The sequence below is a fragment of the Equus asinus genome, chromosome 15 (genome assembly GCF_041296235.1).
Source record: "Equus asinus isolate D_3611 breed Donkey chromosome 15, EquAss-T2T_v2, whole genome shotgun sequence".
NCBI classification, from domain to species: Eukaryota; Metazoa; Chordata; class Mammalia; order Perissodactyla; family Equidae; genus Equus; species Equus asinus.
The window spans coordinates 963,256-984,808 of NC_091804.1; the positions used below are offsets into that span (position 1 = coordinate 963,256).

Genomic DNA, 21,553 nt, shown 5'->3' on the forward strand with positions numbered 1-21,553 from the left:
TAAGAAGACATAACAATCCTTAACGTATGTGCAGCTAACAAGAGAACATCAAACTATGTGAGGCAAAAGCTGATAGAACAGCACAGAGAGGTAGATGAATCCACTATCATAGCTGGAGATTTCCACACCCCTATATCAGAAAAAGACAGATCTCACAGGCTGAAAATCAGTGAGGACATAATTAAATTCAACAACACCATCACATCAACTGGATATCATTGATATCTATAAACTACTTTATCCAACAGTGGCAGAATACACATTCATCTCAAGCTCACATGGGACATTCACCAAGATAGGCCACATTCTGGGCCATAAAACACACCTTAAAATTTTTGAAAGAATAGAAACAATACAATGTCTGCTCTCAGGCCACAATGGAATTAAGCTAGGAATCAATAACAGAAAGACAGCTGGAAAATCCCAAAGTATTAAATAAAACAACACACTTCTAAATAACACTTGGATCACAGAAGAAATCTCCAGAGAAATTAAAAAATATTTTGGATTAAATGAAAACTAAAACACAACTCATCAAAATTTGTGAGATGTAGTGAATGTAGTGTTTAGAGGGAAAGTTATAGCATCGAATATGTATACTGGAAAAGAAGAAAGATCTAAAATCTATAATATAAGCTTCTATCTTAGGAAACTAGAAAAAGAACATCACATTAAACGCAAGATAAACAGAAAGAAAAGAACAAGAATTAAAGCAGAAATCAATGAAATTGAAAACAGGAAATCAATAGGGAAAACCAATGAACCCCAAAGGCAGTTCTTTAAAAAGATCAATAAACTTGATAAGCTTCTAGCCAGGTTAACTAAAAAAAAGAGAGAGGACACAAATTACTAATATCAAAAATAAAAGAGAGACCATCACTACAGTTCCCTTGGATATTAAAAGATAATAAAGGAATACTACGGCAATTCTGTGCTCACAATTTTGATAGTCTAGATAAAATTAATCAATTTTTTGAAAGAAACAATCTGCCAAAACTCACACAAGAAGAAATAGACAATCTGAATGAGCCTGTATCTGTCAAAGACATTGAATCAATAATTCATAACCTTCCAAAACAGAAAGCACCAGGCCCAGATGGGTTCACAGGTGATTTCTATCAAACATTTAAGGAAGAGTTTATAGCAATTCTCTACAATCTCTTTCAGAAGATAGAAGCAGAGAGAATACTTCCTAACTCATTCTATGAGGTCAGCATTACCCTAATATCATAACCAAATAAAGACATTACAAGAGAGGATTACTACAAATCAGTATCTCTCATGAATATAGATGAAAAAATGCTCATCAAAATATTAGCAAATAGAATTTGACGGTATATAAAAAGAATTATACACCATGATGAAAGTGGGATTTATCCCAGGTGTGAAAGGCTGGTTCAACATATGAAAGTCAATTAATGTAATCCATCACATCAATAAAATACAACAGAAAAACACATGATCATATCAATAGATGCAGAAAAAAAATGTTTGAAAAAATCCAATACCCATTCATGAGAAAAACTCTCAGCAAACTAGGAAAGGAAAGGAACTTCAACTTGATAATCAAGAACAGCTACAAAAACCTTCAGATAACATCATACTTAATGATGAGAAAGTAAAAGCTTTCCCACCAAGATGAGGAACAAGGCAAAGATGTCTCCTCTCACCATTCCTTTTCAATATCATACTGAAAGTCCTTGCTATGCAATAAGGAAATAAAAGGTATAGTATTGGAAGGAAGAAATAAAGCCATCTTTGTTTGTAGATGACACAATAGTTTATGTCAGAAATCCTAAACAATTAACTAAAAAGCTCCTGGTACTAATAAGCAATTATAGTAAAGCTACAGAATACAAGGTTGATATTGCTTACCTATATGCCTGCAGTGAACAACCAGAATTTGAAATTAAGAACACAAGACTGTTTACATTAGCACCCCAAAAATGAAATAGTTAGGTATAAATCTAACATAGTATGTACAAGATCTGTATGAGGAAAACTACAAACCTCTGATGAAAGAAATAAAAAAACTAAACAAATGGAGAGATGTTCCATGTTCATGAATAGGAAGACTCAGTGTTGGTTCTTCCCAACTTTATCTATAGATTGAATGCAATCGCAATCAAAATCTCAGCAAATTATTTTGCAAATATTGATAAACTGATTATAATGTTTATATGGAGAGACAAAAGACCTAGGACAGCCAACACACTACTGAAGAAGAAAAAGCTGGAGGACTGACACTACTCAACTTCAAGACTCAGTAGGCTACAGTGATCAAGACCGTGTGTTATTGGCGAAAGAATAAACAAATAAATCAATGGGACAGAACAGAGAGCTCAGACATAGATCCTCATATAGTCATCTGATCTTTGACAAAGGAGTAAATGCAATACAATGGAGCAGGAATTTGACAATTGGAGCTGGAACAACTGACATCCACGTGCAAAAGAAAAGAATCTAGAAACAGACATTACACCCTTCCCAAAAATTAACTTAAAATAAATTATAGAGCTAAATGTAAAACACAAATTATAAAACTTCTAGAAGATAACAAAGGAGAAACCTTGGGTATGGTGATGACTTTTTAGATACAAAGGCACAATCCATGAAAGAAATAATTGTAAGTTGAACTTCATTAATATTCAAAAATCTGCTCTCTGCTAAGCACAATGTCGGGAGAATGAGAAGACAAGCCGCAGACTGGCAGAAAATATTTGCAAAAGGCATATCTGATAAAGGACTGTTATTCAAAATAGGCAAAGAACTGTTAAAATTCAGCACTAAGATAACAATCTGATTAAGAAATGGGCCAAAGACCTTGAGAGACACTCACCAAAGAAGATACATAGATGGCAAATAAGCATATGAAAAGATGTGCTACATTGTACGTCATCAGGGAATTGTAAATTAAAACAGCAATGAGATACTACTACACATCTATTAGAATGGCCAAAATCCAGAACACCGACAACACCAAATGCTGGTGAAAATGTAGAGCAACAGGAACTCTCATTCGTTGCTGGCAGGAATGCAAAGTGGTATAGCTACTTTGAAAGACAGTTTGGAGGTTTCTTACAAAGCTAAACATAGCTTTACTACATGATCTGGTAATTGCACTCCTTGCTATTTACCTATGGGAGCTGAAGACTTACGTCCACACAAAAACCTGCACACAGATGTTTATAGTAGATTTACTCATAGTTGCCAAAACTTAAGAAGAAACCAAGATGTTCTTCAGGAAGTGAATGGATAAGTCAACTGTGGTTCATCCAGACAATGGAATACTATTCAGTACTAAAAAGAAATGAGCTTTCAAGCCATGAAAAGACCCAGAGGAAACTTAATGATGTATATTGCTAAGTGACAGAAGCCACTCTGAAAAGGCTACGTGCTGTATGATTCCAACTATGTGATATTCTGGAAAAGGTAAGACTATGGAGACAGTAAAAGATCAGTGGTTCGGCGGGGAGATGAATAGCCAGAGCACAAACAGAGGATTATTAAGGCAGCGAAAATAGTCTGTATACTACTATAAGGGTAGATACATGTCATCATACATTTGTCCAAACTCATAGAATGTACAACACCAACAGTGGGCCCTAATGTAAACTATGGACTCCGAGAGTTAATGATGTGTCAATATAGGCTCATCAGTTGCAACAAATGTACCACCTGGTGGAGGATGCTGATGGTGGGGGAGACTGCATATGTGGCGGCAGGAGGTACATGGGAAATCTCTATACTTTCTGCTCAATTTCGCTGTGAATCTAAAACTGCTCTAAAAAATAGTCAATAAAAACAAACAAAAACCTACTATGAGCAGGAGTCAGCAGAAACAACAAATGGCAGAATTTGCCCTCTGAATGCTTCAGATACCAAACCGTGTTCAGTGTGACTCTAAAATGAGTGCGTTTAAATCAAACAGAAATGAGAAACACCGCCACTGAACTTAAAAAACAACAGACTGTTTATAAAGCAGATTAGGCACAGTTTATGGGAGAATTAGGGAACATCAAGTTAGAGCTGAGGCAAAAGACAGGAAGATGGAAAATATGAAAGAGAGGGCTAAGAGTCATGGAGGAGAGAATGCAAACGTCCAACCGAGGAATATTTGGAGTTCAAGAAGGAATGGAGGAGCGGCAATATTAAAAAGGATAAAATCTGATAATTTCTCTGAACAAATGAAATACAGGAGACCTCAGGCCAGGAATCAGTGAGCGCCCAGCAATGTGAGGAGTATGCAACGAAAGTCCCTCTAAGCAGAGAGGACCAAGGATATAAACCACCTCCGAAGACCTTTCCCCTTTGGCAGATGAAAGACTTGCTTATAACTGTGGCTTTAGTGATAAAATGTCTCAGTGTTTGCCATTTCCTCTCTCTCTAGGGAGCTGCCCTTTCAATAGAGGCATCTTTGTTGTGCTGAGGGAAGGCTGATTCAACGCATATGGCAGCCAGTGGATTTTCACTGTCATACCTTCTCCTTTTCCGCTTCCTCCTCTGTAATGAGGATTTGTCTAGTTGGTTTGAGGCTGTCTCATTAATTAGTGTGTTTGGGGGAGTGAGTTAGAATGAGTGAGGTTCCTCAATCAGACATGCATGCTGCAGGCCTTTGCTCGGGCTCATGGAGCGGATAGTCTGGGCCATGCACCGATGGCTTGTTCCAGCCCCATCCTGCCCAGAGCCTGGGTCAATGCAAGTGCACACACCCGCCCGGGCCTCAGCTGTCATTTCCCTTAGGCTTCATGAGCAAAAACCCAACACGAACGAAAACACGGTTGCAGGGTGGATACTTAGTGCGACCCATTTCCAAACCTTTGTTGGAAGCAGTGAATAAAACAGCTTTGTAAAAGAGGCAGTAGGCAGGAATAAAGCACACAGCCTGTCCCGGGGTGGGGTGGGAGGGCCAGTCTGAGGCTGGGCTGTGACAGCTCTGACGTGGGGCTCCTTTCTGCTCCCTCTAGTGCTAAGATTACCATAGAGGAGCCGTGCTTACAGCCCATCTTCCTTGGGCCAGGCTTTGAGTGCAGGCACAGGATTGGGGAAGGGGACTCTTGAGAAGGAGTATTGAGTGAATGAAGAGCAACTCAGGTTCTGCCAACAGGCACACAGTTCCTGTCTGTCCACCCGTGGATTCGTTCACTCCATAAATCTTGGCTGAGCCGCACTCTGTGCCAACCATGTGCTGGGCGTCAGGCACACAGAGCTGCCAGGCTGGCCCAGCCCTGCTCTTCTGAAGCTTACTGACTGTCTAGGTTTTGGTCTTCCCAAAGCTGACCTTGAGACAGGGATTAGGGTGAAATAGTTCATCCGGAAGGTGAAACTAGGCAGCCCCAGTAGGGAAGGGGGCAGGAGACAATGAAGACTGTGATCATGAGTGGGGTTTTCTGGGGCTCCATCCTGATGGGGCCCTTGGAGTGACTGTGCAGAGCCCACCCCTTGTTGCCCTGATTAGCAAGGATGCTGGGGTAATCGTCCTTCACGGGATGCTACTGGGGGCAGTCCCTCCCCACGATATCAGGCCTGGCCAGTGCACTCCTGGGGCCTGAGAACGTGATCAGAGAGTTGCAGTTGCTGAGGTAGGAAGCCATGCATGTGTTTGGGAACTGTCTATAGATGCTGCAGGTGCCCTGGATGGGCTGGTGGGCAGCCCACAGACAGTGCCAGCTACAGCATCTGGTAAGGGGAACAGGTAAAATGCAGTAAACCAGCAGACAAATGAACAATTACAATGGTGGGAGGTGCCTTGGAGGGAACCATCAGGGAGCTGGATTCAGTAGGAGAAGCAAGGATCTCCTTCAAATGGGGGGTGTCTGTGTCTGGGAGGGGTCCCCAGTGAGCAAGCAGGAACCTGCAGTCATACCTCCCTGGGAGACTCATTCTTGCCTTTACCCAGAGCCTCAGTGGTGACGTGTGAGCCAGGACTGTGATCATACATGTCTTCACTTCTGCTAGGAATTGTTTAAAAGCACATTATCATTTGACATCAGATAGTTTTTTCAATTGCCAGTAGATGACCTAATGCTTATTGCTGGAAACAAAACTCACCAAGAGCTCCTGCTTGCCCTTAGTGACCGCTCCCGTGATCTTTTGGCTGACATGGCCTGCATCATTGACCCTCACCCCACTCCATGCCCCAGGAGCGCACCTGATCCGCCTGCCAGTGTCTGCCCTGCCACCTGAGGAGACCACGTAGACTCTCTCTGGTTTCTCCTCTCTGCCCCAGGGATCCCAGCACAGGTGCTGGATGCTGTGCCCTCTCGAGTTTAATTTGGTCCTGGTCTTTGACTTACAAATGGCAGAGTGGCCATGAGCCCTTTTGATGGGCTGAAGTGAGAGGAGCTGAGGAGGAAGAGGGGAGGGAAAAAAGAGGAGAGAGGAGAGAGACAGGTATAAGCTTGCAGAAGGGGGAGGAGAAATACATTCCTTGGGGCCAAAATGTTACCTGGGTTCCTACCTGGGATTTCCCTATTATCTCAGGACCTAAAGAGAAGAGACCAACCAGAGGTGCTTGAGTGCCTCTCACAGAAAGCTGCCTCCAGCCCACAACACCATTGCTTGGCAGCAATTGGAGCAGTGCACGATTAAGACCTTTACAAGCCCTAAGCACTTGGAACAAAAAGAAAAAACAAAAGCAATACTAAACCCTAGACAAGTGTAAGGAACCCCTTGACATTGTCATTTTCCCCATCATGACTTTACTACTTCAGGCCTGACGGTCTGGGTTTGGATCCTGACCTCCCCACTTCCTGCCAGACTAGTCACAGCTCTGTGCCTTGCTTTTCTCATCCACAAAATGGAGATGATGATAGGACCTCCCTCATTATGGTTGTCACAAGTGTTAAGTGAATTGATATGTGTGAAACACAGCACAGCGCCCAGCAAAGAGCAGGTGCTCCACTGTTGGGGCCAATTAGTTTTATTACTAATATATTTTTTGATATGTAACATTTTAAAATAAAATGTTCTCCCTTCTGATTTTGGTGCCCTGATTTATCGGTTCCCTAACGTCACATCTGGCTGCTAACCACTCTCCTCGCACTGACCTTGAGCACTCCTCATGGTTCCTCAGAGCAGCTGAGAGTAACGGGGGGTTGTCTCCCACCACATTCATTAAACAAACGAGGACATGTGGTTCATGAAGCATTGCTAGAAGACCCTGGTTGTCAAACCTGAGTGGTCAGGATAGTACCCTGCAGGGCTTGTAATCACATAGATTGCTGGTCCCACCCCCAGAGGCTCTGAGTCAGTGGGTTTGGCTGGTGTCCACAGTTTGTATTTCTACCATGTTCCCAGGTGCTGCTTCTGCTGCTGCTGCTCCAGGGCCCACACTCTGAGAGCCACTGGTCTCGAGTGAGGAGACCAGTCCAGAAGCCAGCTGAAATGCACTGTCTTGGAAGGTAAAGAGCATTTTTCTGGGGGATGTGATAATTAGTAAGACTTGGTCCTGGGTACCTGAAGCCAAGTGAAGGATGACAACAGATTCAGAAGAACTGGAGGGCAGGACAAGATGGCATAAGGAGCATCAAGTCCTGCAGGAGTTCGGAAGAGAGTTTCCAGCTGGGTGAGAGGATCTGGACTGGGCCTCCGCGGCCAGTGACTGCAGTCCAGCACCTGGCCTTCAAGTGCAGTGTGGTGGTCTTCAAACACGTGCTCTTGCCGTAGAGAGGTGTCTCCTGTGGTCTGTCCCTGAAACCAGGTGTGCTGTGGCTGCTTAGACCACAGCAGGGCCCACTTGTCGATTTGGCACAGCAGGCATGGTGCCCAGGGCCCATACTTTTAGGGCTCATGAACATGTTTTAATTTCTTTTAAAATCAAAGGAAAGAAGAATTTGATAATAATGAATCCAGACTGGATTACATTTAAATAACGTAGTCATAAAACGTAATCTTAATATTTCTTTGGAGGAAGGGGCCCATGAAGGCAAGAATTCCGAGGACCCTAAAAAGTCATAAGGTGGTCCTGCCAAGTGAGTGTGATGGAAGCGATGCCCTGTGACTTCTGAAGCTGGGTCAGCAAAGGCCACACAGCTTCCGCATGGTTCTCTTAGGACGCTCCCAACTGCCCCGAGTTGGCCTTGCTGGAGAGGCATGAGGCCCATCAGTTGTGGGCATGGGAGCCAGCCACCTCGGACATCCAGCCCAGCTCAGCCCTCACAGGACCAAAGACAGATGGCAACCACACAAGGGGCTCCAAGCCAGAACAGTCCAGTGGAACTCTCCGCAAATTTCTGGTCCACAAAACAGTGACCAAAATAAATGGTTTATTTGAAGCAGGTACATTTTGGTCTAATTTTTTGCAACATAATTCTAACCAGAACGTTCAGCCAGGGAAGGGAGCTCAGAGGCTGGTTCTTTCGTAGGGTGACGAACAGATCGGTAGGTCCTGATCCCAGCAACTCCCGCAGTTTGGGTGAGTTTTATAAGAAACTGGGTCACTGACTCCTGATAGCCCACCTAGTCATTGAGAGCCCAGTGCGCAGAAGGAAGGAGACAGGAGTGTGCACTGCCTGTGGCAGTGGGGTGCTGCTGGGAATTTGAAGTTAGGAGCAACAGAGCTGTGCTTTACAGGGATCACTGTGGTGTGGAATAAAGATGGATTGGTGGGGGTTTGGGGAGGGGCACGGAGAAGGTGGGGAGACATCAGCAGTGGAAGCCAGTGCCTAGGACAGAGTTCTTGGGTGCAAACCACAGAAACGACATCCAGCCAATTTACGCAGCAAAGGAGTTTACTGAATGGCATCGTTTTTTTTTTCCCAACTGATGCAAGGCTGGAGAAAAAGAGCAGGGCCATGGTGGACCAGGCATCTGTGAACGAGGCCGGATCCCGCCAGGGAACAGTGGGGAGGGTGCCAGGGTATGGAGAGCAGCCACTGGACACTCACCACTGCTACTGTACAAAAATCTCCACCTCCCCCTCGCTCCCTGGGTGGCGGCCATAGGGGACAACTGAATTGCCAGGGAGTAGGAAGAGAAAGCATCTGCTCCCTTGTTTTTGTAGGGACCATCTCTGTAGGACACCCCCAAACTGAGGTTTGGATACTGAGTAGCCCAGACTGAAACATAAGTTCTACTCCAGCAAGTGAGAGCTTGGCCTGGTCCCAGTATGGCGATGGGCAGGGAGAGGGGACAGTGGCTATGCGAGGATTTGAGGAGGGACTTGGGGTAGCTGGTGGCCCAGAGTCAGGCTTTAGCCCCACAGTGTTTGGGTTCAAATCCTGGCTCTGCCACTTGGCAGTGGGGCTGGCAGTCGGCACTTTATGTGACTATTTGACTTCCCTCGGTCTTTGCTTCCTCGCCTGAAAGATATGGACACTAACTGTATCTACCCTACTGTTGTGGTCAGGAAGAATCGTGGGCATTTTGATAAGGTGTTACAAAGGTAGCTGTCCACAGGAAGACTCCCAGAGGTGTCAGCTGTTGTTTTACTCATTATTTTCAGTAACTGGCGGTAGTCCTGGGGGGGGACTGAGGAGTCAAGGATAACACGTGGGATTCTGTTTGGGCCGCTGGGAGTGGAGGTAAAGAAGACTTGGGGAGATGCAGACCTGAGGGGGAAGAGGATGCTTTCGGCACTGGTGGCTGCGTTTCTGTACTTCTGGGAAACTCTGGGACAGATGTCCAGGAGGCCATAGGAGCTATGGGCCTGGGCTTCAGAAGCACATCCCAGGCTGGATCCAGGTTTGGGAGTTCTTGGCAGGCAAATGGTGACTGCACTGTGGGATTCCATGTGAGGGAGAGAGAAGGGTGCTTCAAGGGAGCCCGGAAAACACCATGTGTCAGTCTGGGTTTCCTCAGAAGACTCTGAGTCTAGCACTCCAGGATCAGTTGTTTATCTGGGAGATGATTTTGGGCGACACCAGTACGGGTGTGAGGAAGCAAGATGGGAACAGGTCCCTAGAAACAGCAGAGACAGGGTCTGGATGCATGAGCTTTATTGGGGTAGAGAGGGCTCAGGGGTGAAAGAGGCCAGAGAGGAGGGGAGGAGCTGCTCAAGGATCTGCCCGTAAGGCCAGTTGAGCCTTGGCCTCATCCATGAACAGAGAGGGGTTTGGAGCAGAAATGGCTCTGCAGAGTGTAGCTGTCGAGGCAAGGGAGCAGCCCCCTCTCATGCCTCATGTACCAGCAGAGGAACCATGTGTGTGGGTGGTGTGGCCTGGGTTAGGGGCTTCTGTTAGCAGAGGGTAATTCTGCAGGTTAGGGGAAAAGGTGAGCTGTTAGCAGCCTACATTGAGGTGGTCGGCAAGAACCCAGGAAACGGGGTCTGGGCAGGCTGCCCACAGCACTTAGGAAGAAAGCAGTATGGGATGTGATAATCAGCAACTAATTGATGCACAACCCTGCTGGGGGCCTCTGAGAGGAAGACAGGAACGCATGCCCAAGTTAGTCCACTCTAGACCTGGGCTGGGGTATTTATACTCCAGCTCCTCCCAGTCTCTTGTCCAGGGCTTCTTGGACGTGTTTATCCTTAGCAACCGCTGCTAGTGGGCAATGTGAACTCTGGAGACCAGAGAAAGTTCCAAGGCGAAGATGTGCAGGTGTGGACACTGGAGGCCAGGCAAGCCCGGCAGTGGCACGGTCAGAGTAGGAGACGTGGACAGGGCAAAATAGCATCAGCTACAGCCACCTTTAAATGGCCACAAAAGCAGCCGAGAAGGAGCAGAGAGGAGGGAGGAAAATCAGAAGAGGAATGGAGCCACAGGACTCCTTTGTGCAGAAACGGCGATACATTCTATTCACGCGTGTGCATCCCACTGCTATTGTATCTGTAATTTCTAGGGCCAGTCTGGCTAGGGGAGGCTCCGAAAAGCCCAAGGCGGGTCTCTGCTGAGCCGCTCACGCCCGGTCCAGTCTCAGTCTGGCTCAGCGAAGAGCTGGGAGGCGCGAGGGGCTGGGGCGAGTGGAGCACATATGCGTGGTTGGCGACAGAGAGGGCCTGGAAACCTTCCCTGGAAAATAATGAGCGGAGAAAGCCTCACTGATTAGTTAAACCCCGGATAATCCTGGCTGATGAAGGCAGATCCGGACCCCTTAACGGATTTAGGGTTCCAAACGGGTCCGGGTGGTGACTTGGGGCGGGGCCGCTCTCGAGGGCTGGCTCTGGTGCAGACTTGTCTGTGGGGGGCGGGGGGGAGGGCTGGGAAGAGCCTGCCTCCCCCCTGCCCGGGCGTGGAGGACTTGCCCAAACGTGGGCGCCCACTGCATGGTCCAGGCATCTGCCGGGCGCAGGTGACGCGCGAGCGGTGGGTGGCTCCGGGGCCCGCTTTCTCGCTCCTTCTCAAGTCTCCTGAGCGGCTGAAAGCCCTTCCCCCACCTGGGCTAACGCTAAGAGAAGCGCTTCGTCCTGCCCGCGCCGATGCGTCCCATCCGTCTGAGCCGAGGATCTGAGCTGATCCCGCAAAGTCCGGCGCTGGAGTGGACGCTCGACCCCCGCAGCAGCTGGGGGTGGGGGTGGGGGCATGGACTGGCGCGGCGGGGGTGGGATGGTGGAGGAGAGGCGCTTCTCACTGGGGAGAGGCAGTGAAAGTGCCTGCGCTCCCGCCGCTGGAAGAGGCCCCAGGGTTCAGCTCTCCCCGCGCCCTGGTCTTGCCAGCCCCTTCCTGAAGATGGGGCGGGAGGAGGTGTTAGGAACTCCTCTAAACAGGAATTGCAGAGTCCCCTTAGAGCTCCAACCCGGGCTCCTTCTCTCCGGTCTCTGCTTCGCTTTCCTGGTTTCTCTCTCCCTGTCCGGTGTGAGCGGGTTAATAAGCTTCAGTTTCTTTCATCTGCAAAATGGGTTTTGTAAGATCCTTCCGAAGGGTTTGGAAAGCTGTGTGTTCTTGGCTCTGCGCGGCGCTCACCGTGTGGGGTGGCCCAAGTGGGGCTCCTCTCGCCTGGCCTTTTGGTACCTCAGGGTCCCTGGCCATCTATTTGCGGGCTGTCCTCTCGGTGAGCTGCTGCCTCCGCTGGCACAGGCTAGGGAACGGAGACTCTAAGACCCTGCCCAGGTGTGGGGGCGCCGTCTGCGCTCGGCCGCGAAAGCCGGTGAACCGCCTCTGAGACCCTCCGCTTGCGAATGACCCGGGTTGGGCCACCTTAGGGCCAATTGTCCTGCCTGCCCTGGATTCGGTCGGTAAATGTGTGGATCGTTAGGTTTCCTCCTTAACTGCAGCCCCAATTCTCATCTACAAACGACAAAGAGCCGGAGCACGTAGGCGGGTCCTGTGCTCCCCACGCCTTCCCCTGAACTCAGAGAGAAATTTGGGGAGAAATTCCTGGCGGAGCCAAAAACCACGCCAGCGTCTAAAGCCGCCCCCGACCCGGAGCAATTCACAGAGCAATTATCCCAAAGGAAAGTTATTGTTTTGCTAATCCCGAGAACAGCTTGCGAGGGGAGATTTGAGTCTTCCTCTAATAATGGAAAGTTAAGACCTAGCCTTGCAATTATCTTTATCGGAAGCCCCTCGTTTAATCTGCATGGGTAGCAGAGGGCCGGCTCCAAGGCGCCGCGAGCCGGAGACCCGCTTGCTGAGTTCGGGCTCCGGCCGGGCGTGCGCGCCGCTGGCGGCGCGGCTGGCCTGGGCGAGCGGCCGCCTCCCGCGGGGTGACCTCAAACTGCTGGGCCGTCAGGAGCTGCGACCGAAGAGATTCTGCTTCGGGGGCTCTGTGTTTGAGAAGGATGGGCTCAGGGCTCCGGGCGATTCGGGTTGGGCGGGCTCAAATTTGCCGCATGCGAGCCCAGGGCGGCTCACCCCCGTGCTTGGGCGCCAACATTAACAAATATGGGCTTTTCACGTGAAAATCAGGCTCTCTTTAAATAATCGTTAAATCGGACAATAATTTGTTGGCCTCCGTGAAGAGAGGTGGGTCCCAGCAGACAGGCCCTTAATTTCCAGTTTACTGCCCTCCTCCCCTTTAGGGTTGCCAGAGAAAATAGTGATACATATTATACTAAAATTGTATGTTTATCTGAAATTCAAAGTTCACTGGACCTCCTGTAATTTAGTTTGCTAAATCGGGCGCCCTTTCCCATCTTCTGAGCCCGGTCACTCTCCTCCCGTCTCTCTCTCTCCTCGTTCTTCCCCCGGCTGGTGTGGATTTTGCGACCCCCTACAGATCCGCCGTTAGAGCTCTGGGGGATGGACTTGGCTGGAGGTGGAGTGGGCGCGGATTAAATAAACGGGGATTTTCGGGGAAGGCCCTCGTGGCTCCGCAGGTGGAGTTGGAGGTCTGGCGGGGGTCATACTGATGGTAGCAGTGGGAGTGTGGCTGGGAGTGGGGCCCTAGATCTTAATGCGCGGCTGGAGGGTGGGAGGAGGCTTCAGGGCAGCTGCGAGCCGGGCTGCCACCCAGAGAATCTGGAAGGGAATCTGGAACCTGCGGCTTTTAGCTGACCGGCAGATAGCGGGGTCGCTGTCTCCTCCCTGCTTGGCTCCCACCGAAAACCGGGGTGGGGGTGGGCGGGGGGACAGCTGGAGAGGAGAGGGGAGAAGGAGGAGACTGCAGCTGGGAGGGCGGCAACCGAAGGGAGGGGAAGTGGTGGCGTCCCCATCTCGCGGGGTCCGGAGCAACGACGCGTCCGCGCCCGGCTGATTGGAGCCCTCCTGGCCTTCCGGGCCCGACGGGAGGTCCAGTCGTATAAAGCGCCCTCTGAGCTGAGCTCCCTCTGCAAAGGTGACCTAGGGAGGGTCAAGCCTAGCCGACTAAGAAGCCATGACGGGCCGGGACGCGCTTTCCGACGGGCGCTCCAGGAGCAGGGCGCTGGTGCCTGGTGGCTCCCCCACCGGTCCGCGCCCCCGAGGCTTCGCCATCACTGACCTGCTGGGCCTGGAGGCTGACCTGCCGTCGCCTGCCGGCCCCGGGCCGGGATCGGGCTGCGAGGGCCCGGCGGCCGCGGCCTGCCCGGATCCAGGGCTCGGCGGCCCCTGCCTGGCGCGTGGGGCCCTCCCGCTGGGGCTCGGCCTCCTCTGCGGCTTCAGCGCGCGGCCACCCGTGGCCGCTCGGGCGCCCTGCCTGCTCCTAGCCGATGTGCCGTTCCTGCCGCCCGAGGGGCCGGAGCCTGCTGCCCCGCAAGCCCCGAGCCGCCCGCCTCCCGCGCTGGGCCGCCAGAAGCGCAGCGAGAGCGTCTCGACGTCCGGTAATCAGGCCAGGTCAGCCCATCCCGCCCCTGCCCCTGTTCCCTCGGCCTTGGGCCGTGCAGGGGTAACACGCCGTCGCCCCCACCCCCAGCATCCCAGATCTAAAGGCAGCCGGGACACTGGAGCCTGACCCCGTCGGGGGAGGCGTGTTCTCGCAGCAGCATCCCCTGCCCCTTGCCTCTGCCCATCCCTCCCTCTCCTCCGGGATCTGGTCGCCGCAGCCTTGCGGATAACAGCGTCACCCGGCCCCGGACCTACCTGGGGATCTCGGCGACCCAGCAGCAGTTACCCGAGGGCCTTTCCGCCAGCGCCCCGCGCGACTCTCGGCCTCTGGGAACGGCGTAGGTCGGAGGCCTGGGCCGGTCTTGTTGGCCAGCAGCACAGAACCCTGTATTGGCCGGCGCTCAGACGTTTTCTGAAGTGATTGAATGATTGACAGGTCCTTGGAGGTCGGGAGGCCTGGAACTGTCCGTCTCCCGGGGTGCTGAAAAGGGAGTCCGGGTACCGTGCTTTTCTCCTCGCGCAGCCCTCGCTCCTCCCCACACGTGAGAAACAACCTCGCCAATTTCACTGTAATTATGCTCAGTGTTTTGTCGTGAGCCCGCCTATTTCCTCAAAGAAGTCGAGGTGGATTATGGGGAAACAGAAGGAAGCAATGAAATTCTGTAAAGGACAAGGGCCGAGAAATCAAGAGTTTTGGGTGTGGGGAAGAAAATGGAGAATTACGCAAGAAAACGTGAACTGAGAGAAACTATGTAGTAGAACCTAGAGCTTAGCATCCAGACAGCCAAAGCAAAAAGAGTCCGCGAGGCCTCCACTAATAATACGAGGGTGCATGCCAGAGCATCAGGCAAGCGGGCTTCCATCCTTTTGGAGGACTTTATTTCACAAGTCTTTGTGGAAGATAAAATGGATCCCCCTATTAGTTGTCTCACTAAAAATGCAGACCCACCTTCATAGGATGGGTTCTTTCCTTTGTGAGCACTGATTAAATGAAAGGCAAAATGCAACTACATCCTAGTCTGTGAGGCCATTTCTGGGAGATCAAGAGCAACACTATCCAATAGAAATATCACGCAGTTGTGAGTGCAATGAAAATTTCTCAAAGCCATATTAAAAAGGAAAAATAAACAGGTGAAATTAATTTAAATACTATATTTTATTTAATCCAATACATATAAAACATTATCATTTTACATGTAATCAATATAAAAAGTATGAATATTTTACTTTTGGGGACGTCCTAAGTCTTCTAAGTGCACTGACTATTCTCCAGTTGCAGTCGGGCTCAGTTTGGACGGGCCACATTTCACCTGCTCAATAACCTTATGTGTCTAATGGCACCAGCCTGGACAGCACGGATATTACAATATTATAATCCAAGCATACAGTTTTCTGGTGAGCTAACCGATGTAGGAGAAAAACTAATAGTGTCTTATTATTTTTGCCTTTATTAATTTTTTTTTTGTATTTTGAAGCAAATATACTTTTTAACAGTGAATCTGACAAGAGTTTAGTCTTCTAACCTTCTGGCCTGTGATATAATGAATATTGAAGGACAAAGCATAGTGGAGCAAGGCTCCTAAACATTTCCAAGTGCGTCTATGAGTCATCTGGGTGCACTTGTCGAGAATGAGTCCCTGCACTCCGTGCCCAGAGATTCGGAATTGGTACAGAGGCGCAGGGAGTGCAGTTCTGAGAGAGGTTCTGATGTCACAAACCTCAACCCTCCCTTTGAGAAATGCTGGTATATTGGCTAAGAGGAGGATGTTGGAGGCAGAAGGTAGCAGATGAATTTGGGAGCCCAGTGGGATTAGGAAATGCAATTAGCGGCCAAGTAGCCTTGACTTCACACAGTCTGGGGTTTGAATCCCAACTTCATCATTTACTACCCACGTGATTTGGGGAAAGTTACTTAATCTCTCTGTGCCTTGGTTTTCTCCTCTGCAAAAATATAATAATAATGATAGCAGCTACCTTGGAGTTCTTTTAATTTATGAAGAATAATTGCAGTAATGCATGGACAGTGCTGAGCACCATACCTGTAATATAGTGAGTGCTGCAAATGCTAGCTTGTATGGGTCAATACTCACATTTCCTGACAGGTCCATAGCTTCAATCCTCAAATGAAAAATCCAGAAAATAAAAGGAAAAGTGTGCTCACCTTTAAAGTCCTCTCTTTCTCCTTGTGCTAACAGATGAGGACAGTCCGTCTGAAGACAGGAGTGAACTGAAGGCGTCCCACACCCCAAGCAGGAGGAAGAGGTGGCGGCACAGGTATGGGGCCAGGCTGTCTTCCCTGACCCCTTCCTCGGGACTCAGCATCTGAAAATGCGTGGCTCTGCGTTACAGCAGGCCTAGCGGCCAACTGGTTGGCAGTGGGAAGGGAACAGTAGCCATTTGAGAACATATTTCTGTAGTTCCTGGGAGGCTGCAGGACAATCTTTGTAGCGCTTTATAGACACAATTTTGTGTCTTTAAATGGGTCTTAGAATGAGTTGATGGAATTCATTGAGGAGAAAAAAAGAGCTAAAGAACTCTGTATTGTTTGAACTGAACTTCTGTACTTTCCAGAGGCTAACCAAAGGTAGGATGCTCAGCTATTAGGAGGTGGCCTTTTGGGGTGTGGACAATGGGAGAGGCAGGCACAGGGGTCCTCTAGGCTAGGAAGCCTGTGGCCTCCTGTGGACATGTGCCCACGTGTGTTTCGGGCCTCCCCGCAGGACTGTTTTCACTGCCCACCAGCTGGAAGAGCTGGAGAAGGCATTCAGCGAGGCCCACTACCCTGACGTGTATGCCCGGGAAATGCTTGCTGTGAAAACTGAGCTCCCTGAAGACCGAATACAGGTGTCTTGGGTCCCCTTTCTCCTTTCCAAAGACATCACAGAGAACATCTTACCCTCACGTGCAGTGAGTCAACCCACAGCCACCTCTGAACAGCTCAACACATTCCCCTTCACAGCAAACTGAGGGTCATTTAGATGCAAGCACCGCACTGCTAGAACCTTCCTTTATGTTTATTCCCAGAGGATATCCCCGGTAACTCTCACGCCTTTTTTCCTTTTGTTAAATCATTCTTAAAAACTACACAATAATGGGTGCTGCAACTAGAAACTATATAAAGATATATCAGTGAAAAAAAATGACTATCCTTGCACTACAAACCCTTAAAGAAACCAATGTAGACATGCTGATGTCACCTTTCTACATACCATCTCCATGTCAGACATTTATCTGCCCCCCAAAATGTATATATACATAAATACACACACACATGTAGAATTTTGTTCTTTGTTTTTACAAAAAGGAGTATCACATGTTACTCCTTAGTCTCTTCACTGACAACACATCTTAGACGTTTGTCCGGGTCAGAAGATATGCCACTAGAGTAACTCACTCTTTTTTAACAGCTGAACAATATTCGATGCTACTCTTTAATGAAGATAATGCAATCCAATAACCTGAGATTAGAAGGGGCCGTTGCCAGGTGAACTGTTTCCCATCAGTGTGGAAAATGGGCTTCTTTACACAATGTAGGAATATTTAGATTTGATTTTTGTCATTCCTGACTCTGTGGACAACCTCAGTGGAAAGTGGCCATGCATTACCCCACCCTGTGAGTTTTGAGTGAACGGTGGCACAGCTCCTGAAAGGTCTGGGTCATAGATGCCACCCCGAGTGGATGGTCGGCCCTTTGTAGAGCCCTGAGCTACAGACGCCTCTAAGCATCCTTCTTCACCCTGTCTTCTCCTGTGTGCCTCTCTGCTTCCCTCTTGCCTCAAACCAGGTCTGGTTTCAAAACCGGAGGGCCAAGTGGCGCAAACGGGAGAAGCGCTGGGGCGGCAGCAGCGTGATGGCGGAGTACGGGCTCTATGGGGCAATGGTGCGACACTGCATCCCGCTGCCTGACTCTGTCCTCAACTCCACTGACGGTGGCCTGGTTGGCTCCTGTGCACCCTGGCTCCTGGGTAAGGAAGAGGACCCTGCAGCAAGCATGAGGGCCAGAGAAGTAGGGGGCGTACCCATGTAGGGCACTCATTTGTAAAGCAAAGCAATGTAAATTTACTCAGATTCAGGCTCAGAATATCACATCTGATTTTTAATTAATTACGAGGCTTGGACTATCTGGTCAGTTGCCTTATTTTTCACTGGAACCGTGTAGACTGTGGAAAGGTCACATCAGGCCATGGTTTTAGGAAAGGAATGATATACTTTAATTATGTGAAATGTGTTTCCCAAATGTCGAATGCAATTAGCACTTGTGGAAACCATACCACTCAGAGGTCACGGTAATAGGAATCAGGACCGTGCAGGGCATGGAACCTGCAGTCAATGAAGCCCCTGCACACTGGAGTCAGAGGGCAGGTTCCTGGTCCTGGTTCTGCCCTTAACCACCTGAAGCGTAGCTCTTCTGTTCCTTAGGTTTTTGGTGCTAGAGCTGTCTACACTGGTGAGGTCCGAGCTTCAGGGCTGGGTGTTCTGAGGAGGCGGCACCCTTATTGGTCCGTTTGCTGTTACCAGAGACCAATGGGCTTGGAGAAATGAGTCACAAGACAGCACCCCAAGCAGGGAGGGAGGCTGCAGTTAGGGAGCTGGGGCAGCATCTTAGGTGGGGGAGGGGGAGGGTTTTGTTTGGCAAACATTTTCTGAGCCCCCTGCCACCTGACACTGTGCTGGGACTGGAGAGTCCAGTCATAAATATGGTGTCGACTTTGCCCTCAAGGATGGAAGAGACTGAGGGAGAGAGTTGGGCAGGGGGCCGAGCCCACCCTCTGAACCTACACAAGCAGGTGGGTGGCAGGGTGGGGGCCGATTGGGGGGCTAACTGGCACGAGGTCTGTGGCCATACAAGAAAGAGGGCCCAGTGCTGCCAGACACTCTGACTTTTTGAAAGAAGCTGGAAGTCTGGTTTTTGATGTGCAATCTCCAATTTTAAAATGTTGGTAACGAATTTTAAAACAAAATTTAAAAAATCATCGTGTCATCCAAACAAGGCACCTTTACTGGCTGCACAGGACTGGCAGACACTAGTTTTCAACCCCTCATGGTGGGAGTTACCTACCTTACTCTCCCGGAGGCCCCGGAGACTGGCACCAAGGGCAACTCTAATGGCATCTGGAGAACAATGACAAGGAGGAAATTTACTTAGTTGCTTTATTTAGAGATATCTATTTTTATTTTTTTCTTTTCTTTTTTTGCAAGGGATGCATAAAAAATCCATAGGGATGATAAGGAAACCAGGAAGTGAAGAAAAGATGGCAGGACTCTGGGACTCTGACCACTTCAAGGAAGGTTCTAGCCCAAGTCAGGCAGGACCCCAGAAACGCTCAGACGAAGGCAGCCCTGAGAACGGCTTGGAAGATGTAGCCACTGACCTCTCCAGCTCCGCCAGGCAGGAGACCAAGAGAGCATACCAGGGGGCCAGCTCCCAAGGATGCTCAGACTCCGAGGGGCTGGAGGGGCTCCTGCCTGGGAGGGTGGGGGCTCTCTGAGGCCCACAGGTCCACCCTCGAAGGCTGGAAATGGGTGCCTTCCTCCCTGGTATTGTTCAAGTTGTCTAAGATGAATCATCTCAGTTGGATTTTCTTCTTACGGTGTCAGGATAAAACGCAATGCCACTTGCTTAAAGAAGACAAACAGGTGACTTAGGGAAAATTCTATTTCACTCTAGAATGGAAACAAATCCTTAAACGCACTTGAACCAATTAATCTGGTGTAAAATTTTACTTCTCGTTTGTAGAACTCGAGGAGGGAGGATTTAAAGTCCAAAAAGCCTATTTACCGCTGGCGTCATTCGAGAGTGGGTTCAACACACTGTGCAGATTAATAGTTTAGGTCTGATTCGCACCCCGAATTTGAAACTATGGTTATTTAACCCCCAGAGAATCAGATGTCTTTATAAATAGTGAAGACCCCGCACAGACGTATTGAATGAATTATTATCTTTACCTTGAACTTAGCTTTGGATATTGCAGTTTCCTTGTTTGGCAACAATTTTGTGTTCTGCTGAGTGTCACTTGATAGGCTCTGCACAATGGAACTCAAACAAAGCAAGCCATACGTCCCTTCCTTCTGGGATAGCACGGGGCCACACTGCAACAGCTGCTGAGCGTGTAGAAACAGTGTTTGAAGGGCAGATGAGGCTTCTCGCTCTTTTAAAATTTCCGTCTGACAGCACTGTGGTGGCCGGGACTGCATGCACGTTTCCTTCCCTGTATTTCCTCTGCTGCTCATTTAACAATAAATGTCGTGTGCTGTGTTTGCTTCTCAAGGCACTCCTTCTGTTACACACATACACACTGAGCCCCTGACACGGGCTCCCCTCTCTCACTCCTTTTCAATCTCAGAACGTCTCAGGCTGTCATTCTTCAGCCTGCAGCTCTAATCATGTGTAGCTCTGTAAACGTCTATGGGGCAGCAGCCACGTCAAATTCACCCTCCAGAGTTCAGAGTCCGGAGAGAGCTTACATCTCATCGAGGGGGAAATGTGGACGTTCATGAAGAAGGCAGAGCAAAGAAGCAAAGTGGGGAAGCGCACTTTCGAGGCTTCCTCTGGAAATCAGCACGTCGTAAGGCTGGGCCTGTTCTCCCTTTCTCCAGATGAGAAAACAGAGGCTCCCTTCGTTTGGCCTCTTTTTTATCATCCTAGGCTAGTTCCATACTATTGTGAGAACTAAGTGTCACCTGTTCCTTACTGCAGAATCGGAAAACGAGGAGCCCTAGCTGCTTCTCTTCATTCTGGCCAGTAGGGATCATGGCTGCCGCCCGAGCCTGAACGGTGAAAGAGCAGGTGCTGGTGAAGAGCTCTCAAGTCATGTCCTGTCTAGAGGCAGCAGACCAGGCTCAGAGCTACGCAGCCACACTTGTTCTGGACCGTCTTTGCCTACCAGCTGGCTCTCAGGTTCTCGCTTCCATCTCTCTGCCTTAGTTTATTCCGGGTTGAGTTTTGAGGAGGGAGCCAGTAACCTGTGCAACTTATATACATCACACTCATAAAATACAATAGTTTGCAGCCACTAAATAACAACAAAGCATATTTATTTATGTGGAATGATGTTCATGAAATATTGTTGAGTGAAAAACCCCTAAATAAAAGGAAAAAAGAGACAAGTAGAAATAAACAAATATGTAAAGCAGAACAAAAATGAAATAAAGAAATTTAACTGGTTCTGCATAGAAAACATACAAATACTGGACAAATTTCTATGTAATATTATAAAGAAAAAGGAGAAAACAGGAAGAGGCAAAGAGAAAGGGGCTAGAGCGAGTAACATAGACCGTTTTAAATGAGTCCGAAAATACTATTCACACCTGAAATGTAGATTAATACGTTTTAAACCCTTCCACAAATGCATACATTTTCTGGAAAAATACGTATTACTAACAGTGACTCCAGAATAAGCATGGCATAGGAAAGATCAATAACCAAGAAA

The 21,553-nt window shown here is 48.8% G+C and overlaps 1 protein-coding gene and 1 long non-coding RNA gene across 15 annotated transcripts in view; one reads left to right on the plus strand and one right to left on the minus strand.

Moving 5' to 3' along the window:
* The window catches only part of LOC106841784 (uncharacterized), a 61,935-nt gene that overhangs the window by 15,433 nt on the left and 24,949 nt on the right, over positions 1-21,553 (minus strand). For 8 of the 14 annotated variants that reach the window (XR_011494491.1, XR_011494488.1, XR_011494490.1 and 5 more), the window contains 5 exons: positions 20,070-21,205; positions 19,183-19,235; positions 16,285-16,445; positions 14,379-14,604; positions 7,459-12,102 (listed from right to left, as the gene is read on the minus strand). This is a non-coding gene — a long non-coding RNA (uncharacterized lncRNA). Of the gene's footprint in view, positions 1-6,151; positions 6,346-7,458; positions 12,168-14,378; positions 14,784-16,284; positions 16,446-19,182; positions 19,236-20,069; positions 21,206-21,553 lie in introns of all 14 variants that reach the window. The other 6 variants (XR_011494494.1, XR_011494501.1, XR_011494489.1 and 3 more) reach the window with 5 other exon arrangements.
* Positions 13,669-21,334, plus strand: LOC139040289 (visual system homeobox 1-like). Its single transcript, XM_070485459.1, has 5 exons — positions 13,669-14,119; positions 16,319-16,397; positions 16,844-16,967; positions 17,908-18,088; positions 19,323-21,334. The coding sequence occupies exons 1-5, from the start codon at positions 13,696-13,698 to the stop codon at positions 19,610-19,612; spliced, it is 1,098 nt and encodes a 365-aa protein (XP_070341560.1). The 5' UTR covers positions 13,669-13,695; the 3' UTR covers positions 19,613-21,334.

Excerpts from the sequence above, each read along its gene's own strand:
- LOC139040289 (XM_070485459.1), top strand. The coding sequence starts at position 13,696 with ATGACGGGCCGGGACGCGCTTTCCGACGGGCGCTCCAGGAGCAGGGCG. Across the intron at positions 14,120-16,318 it reads CGAGAGCGTCTCGACGTCCG|ATGAGGACAGTCCGTCTGAA; the intron begins GTAATCAGGCCA and ends TTGTGCTAACAG. Across the intron at positions 16,398-16,843 it reads AGGAAGAGGTGGCGGCACAG|GACTGTTTTCACTGCCCACC; the intron begins GTATGGGGCCAG and ends GCCTCCCCGCAG.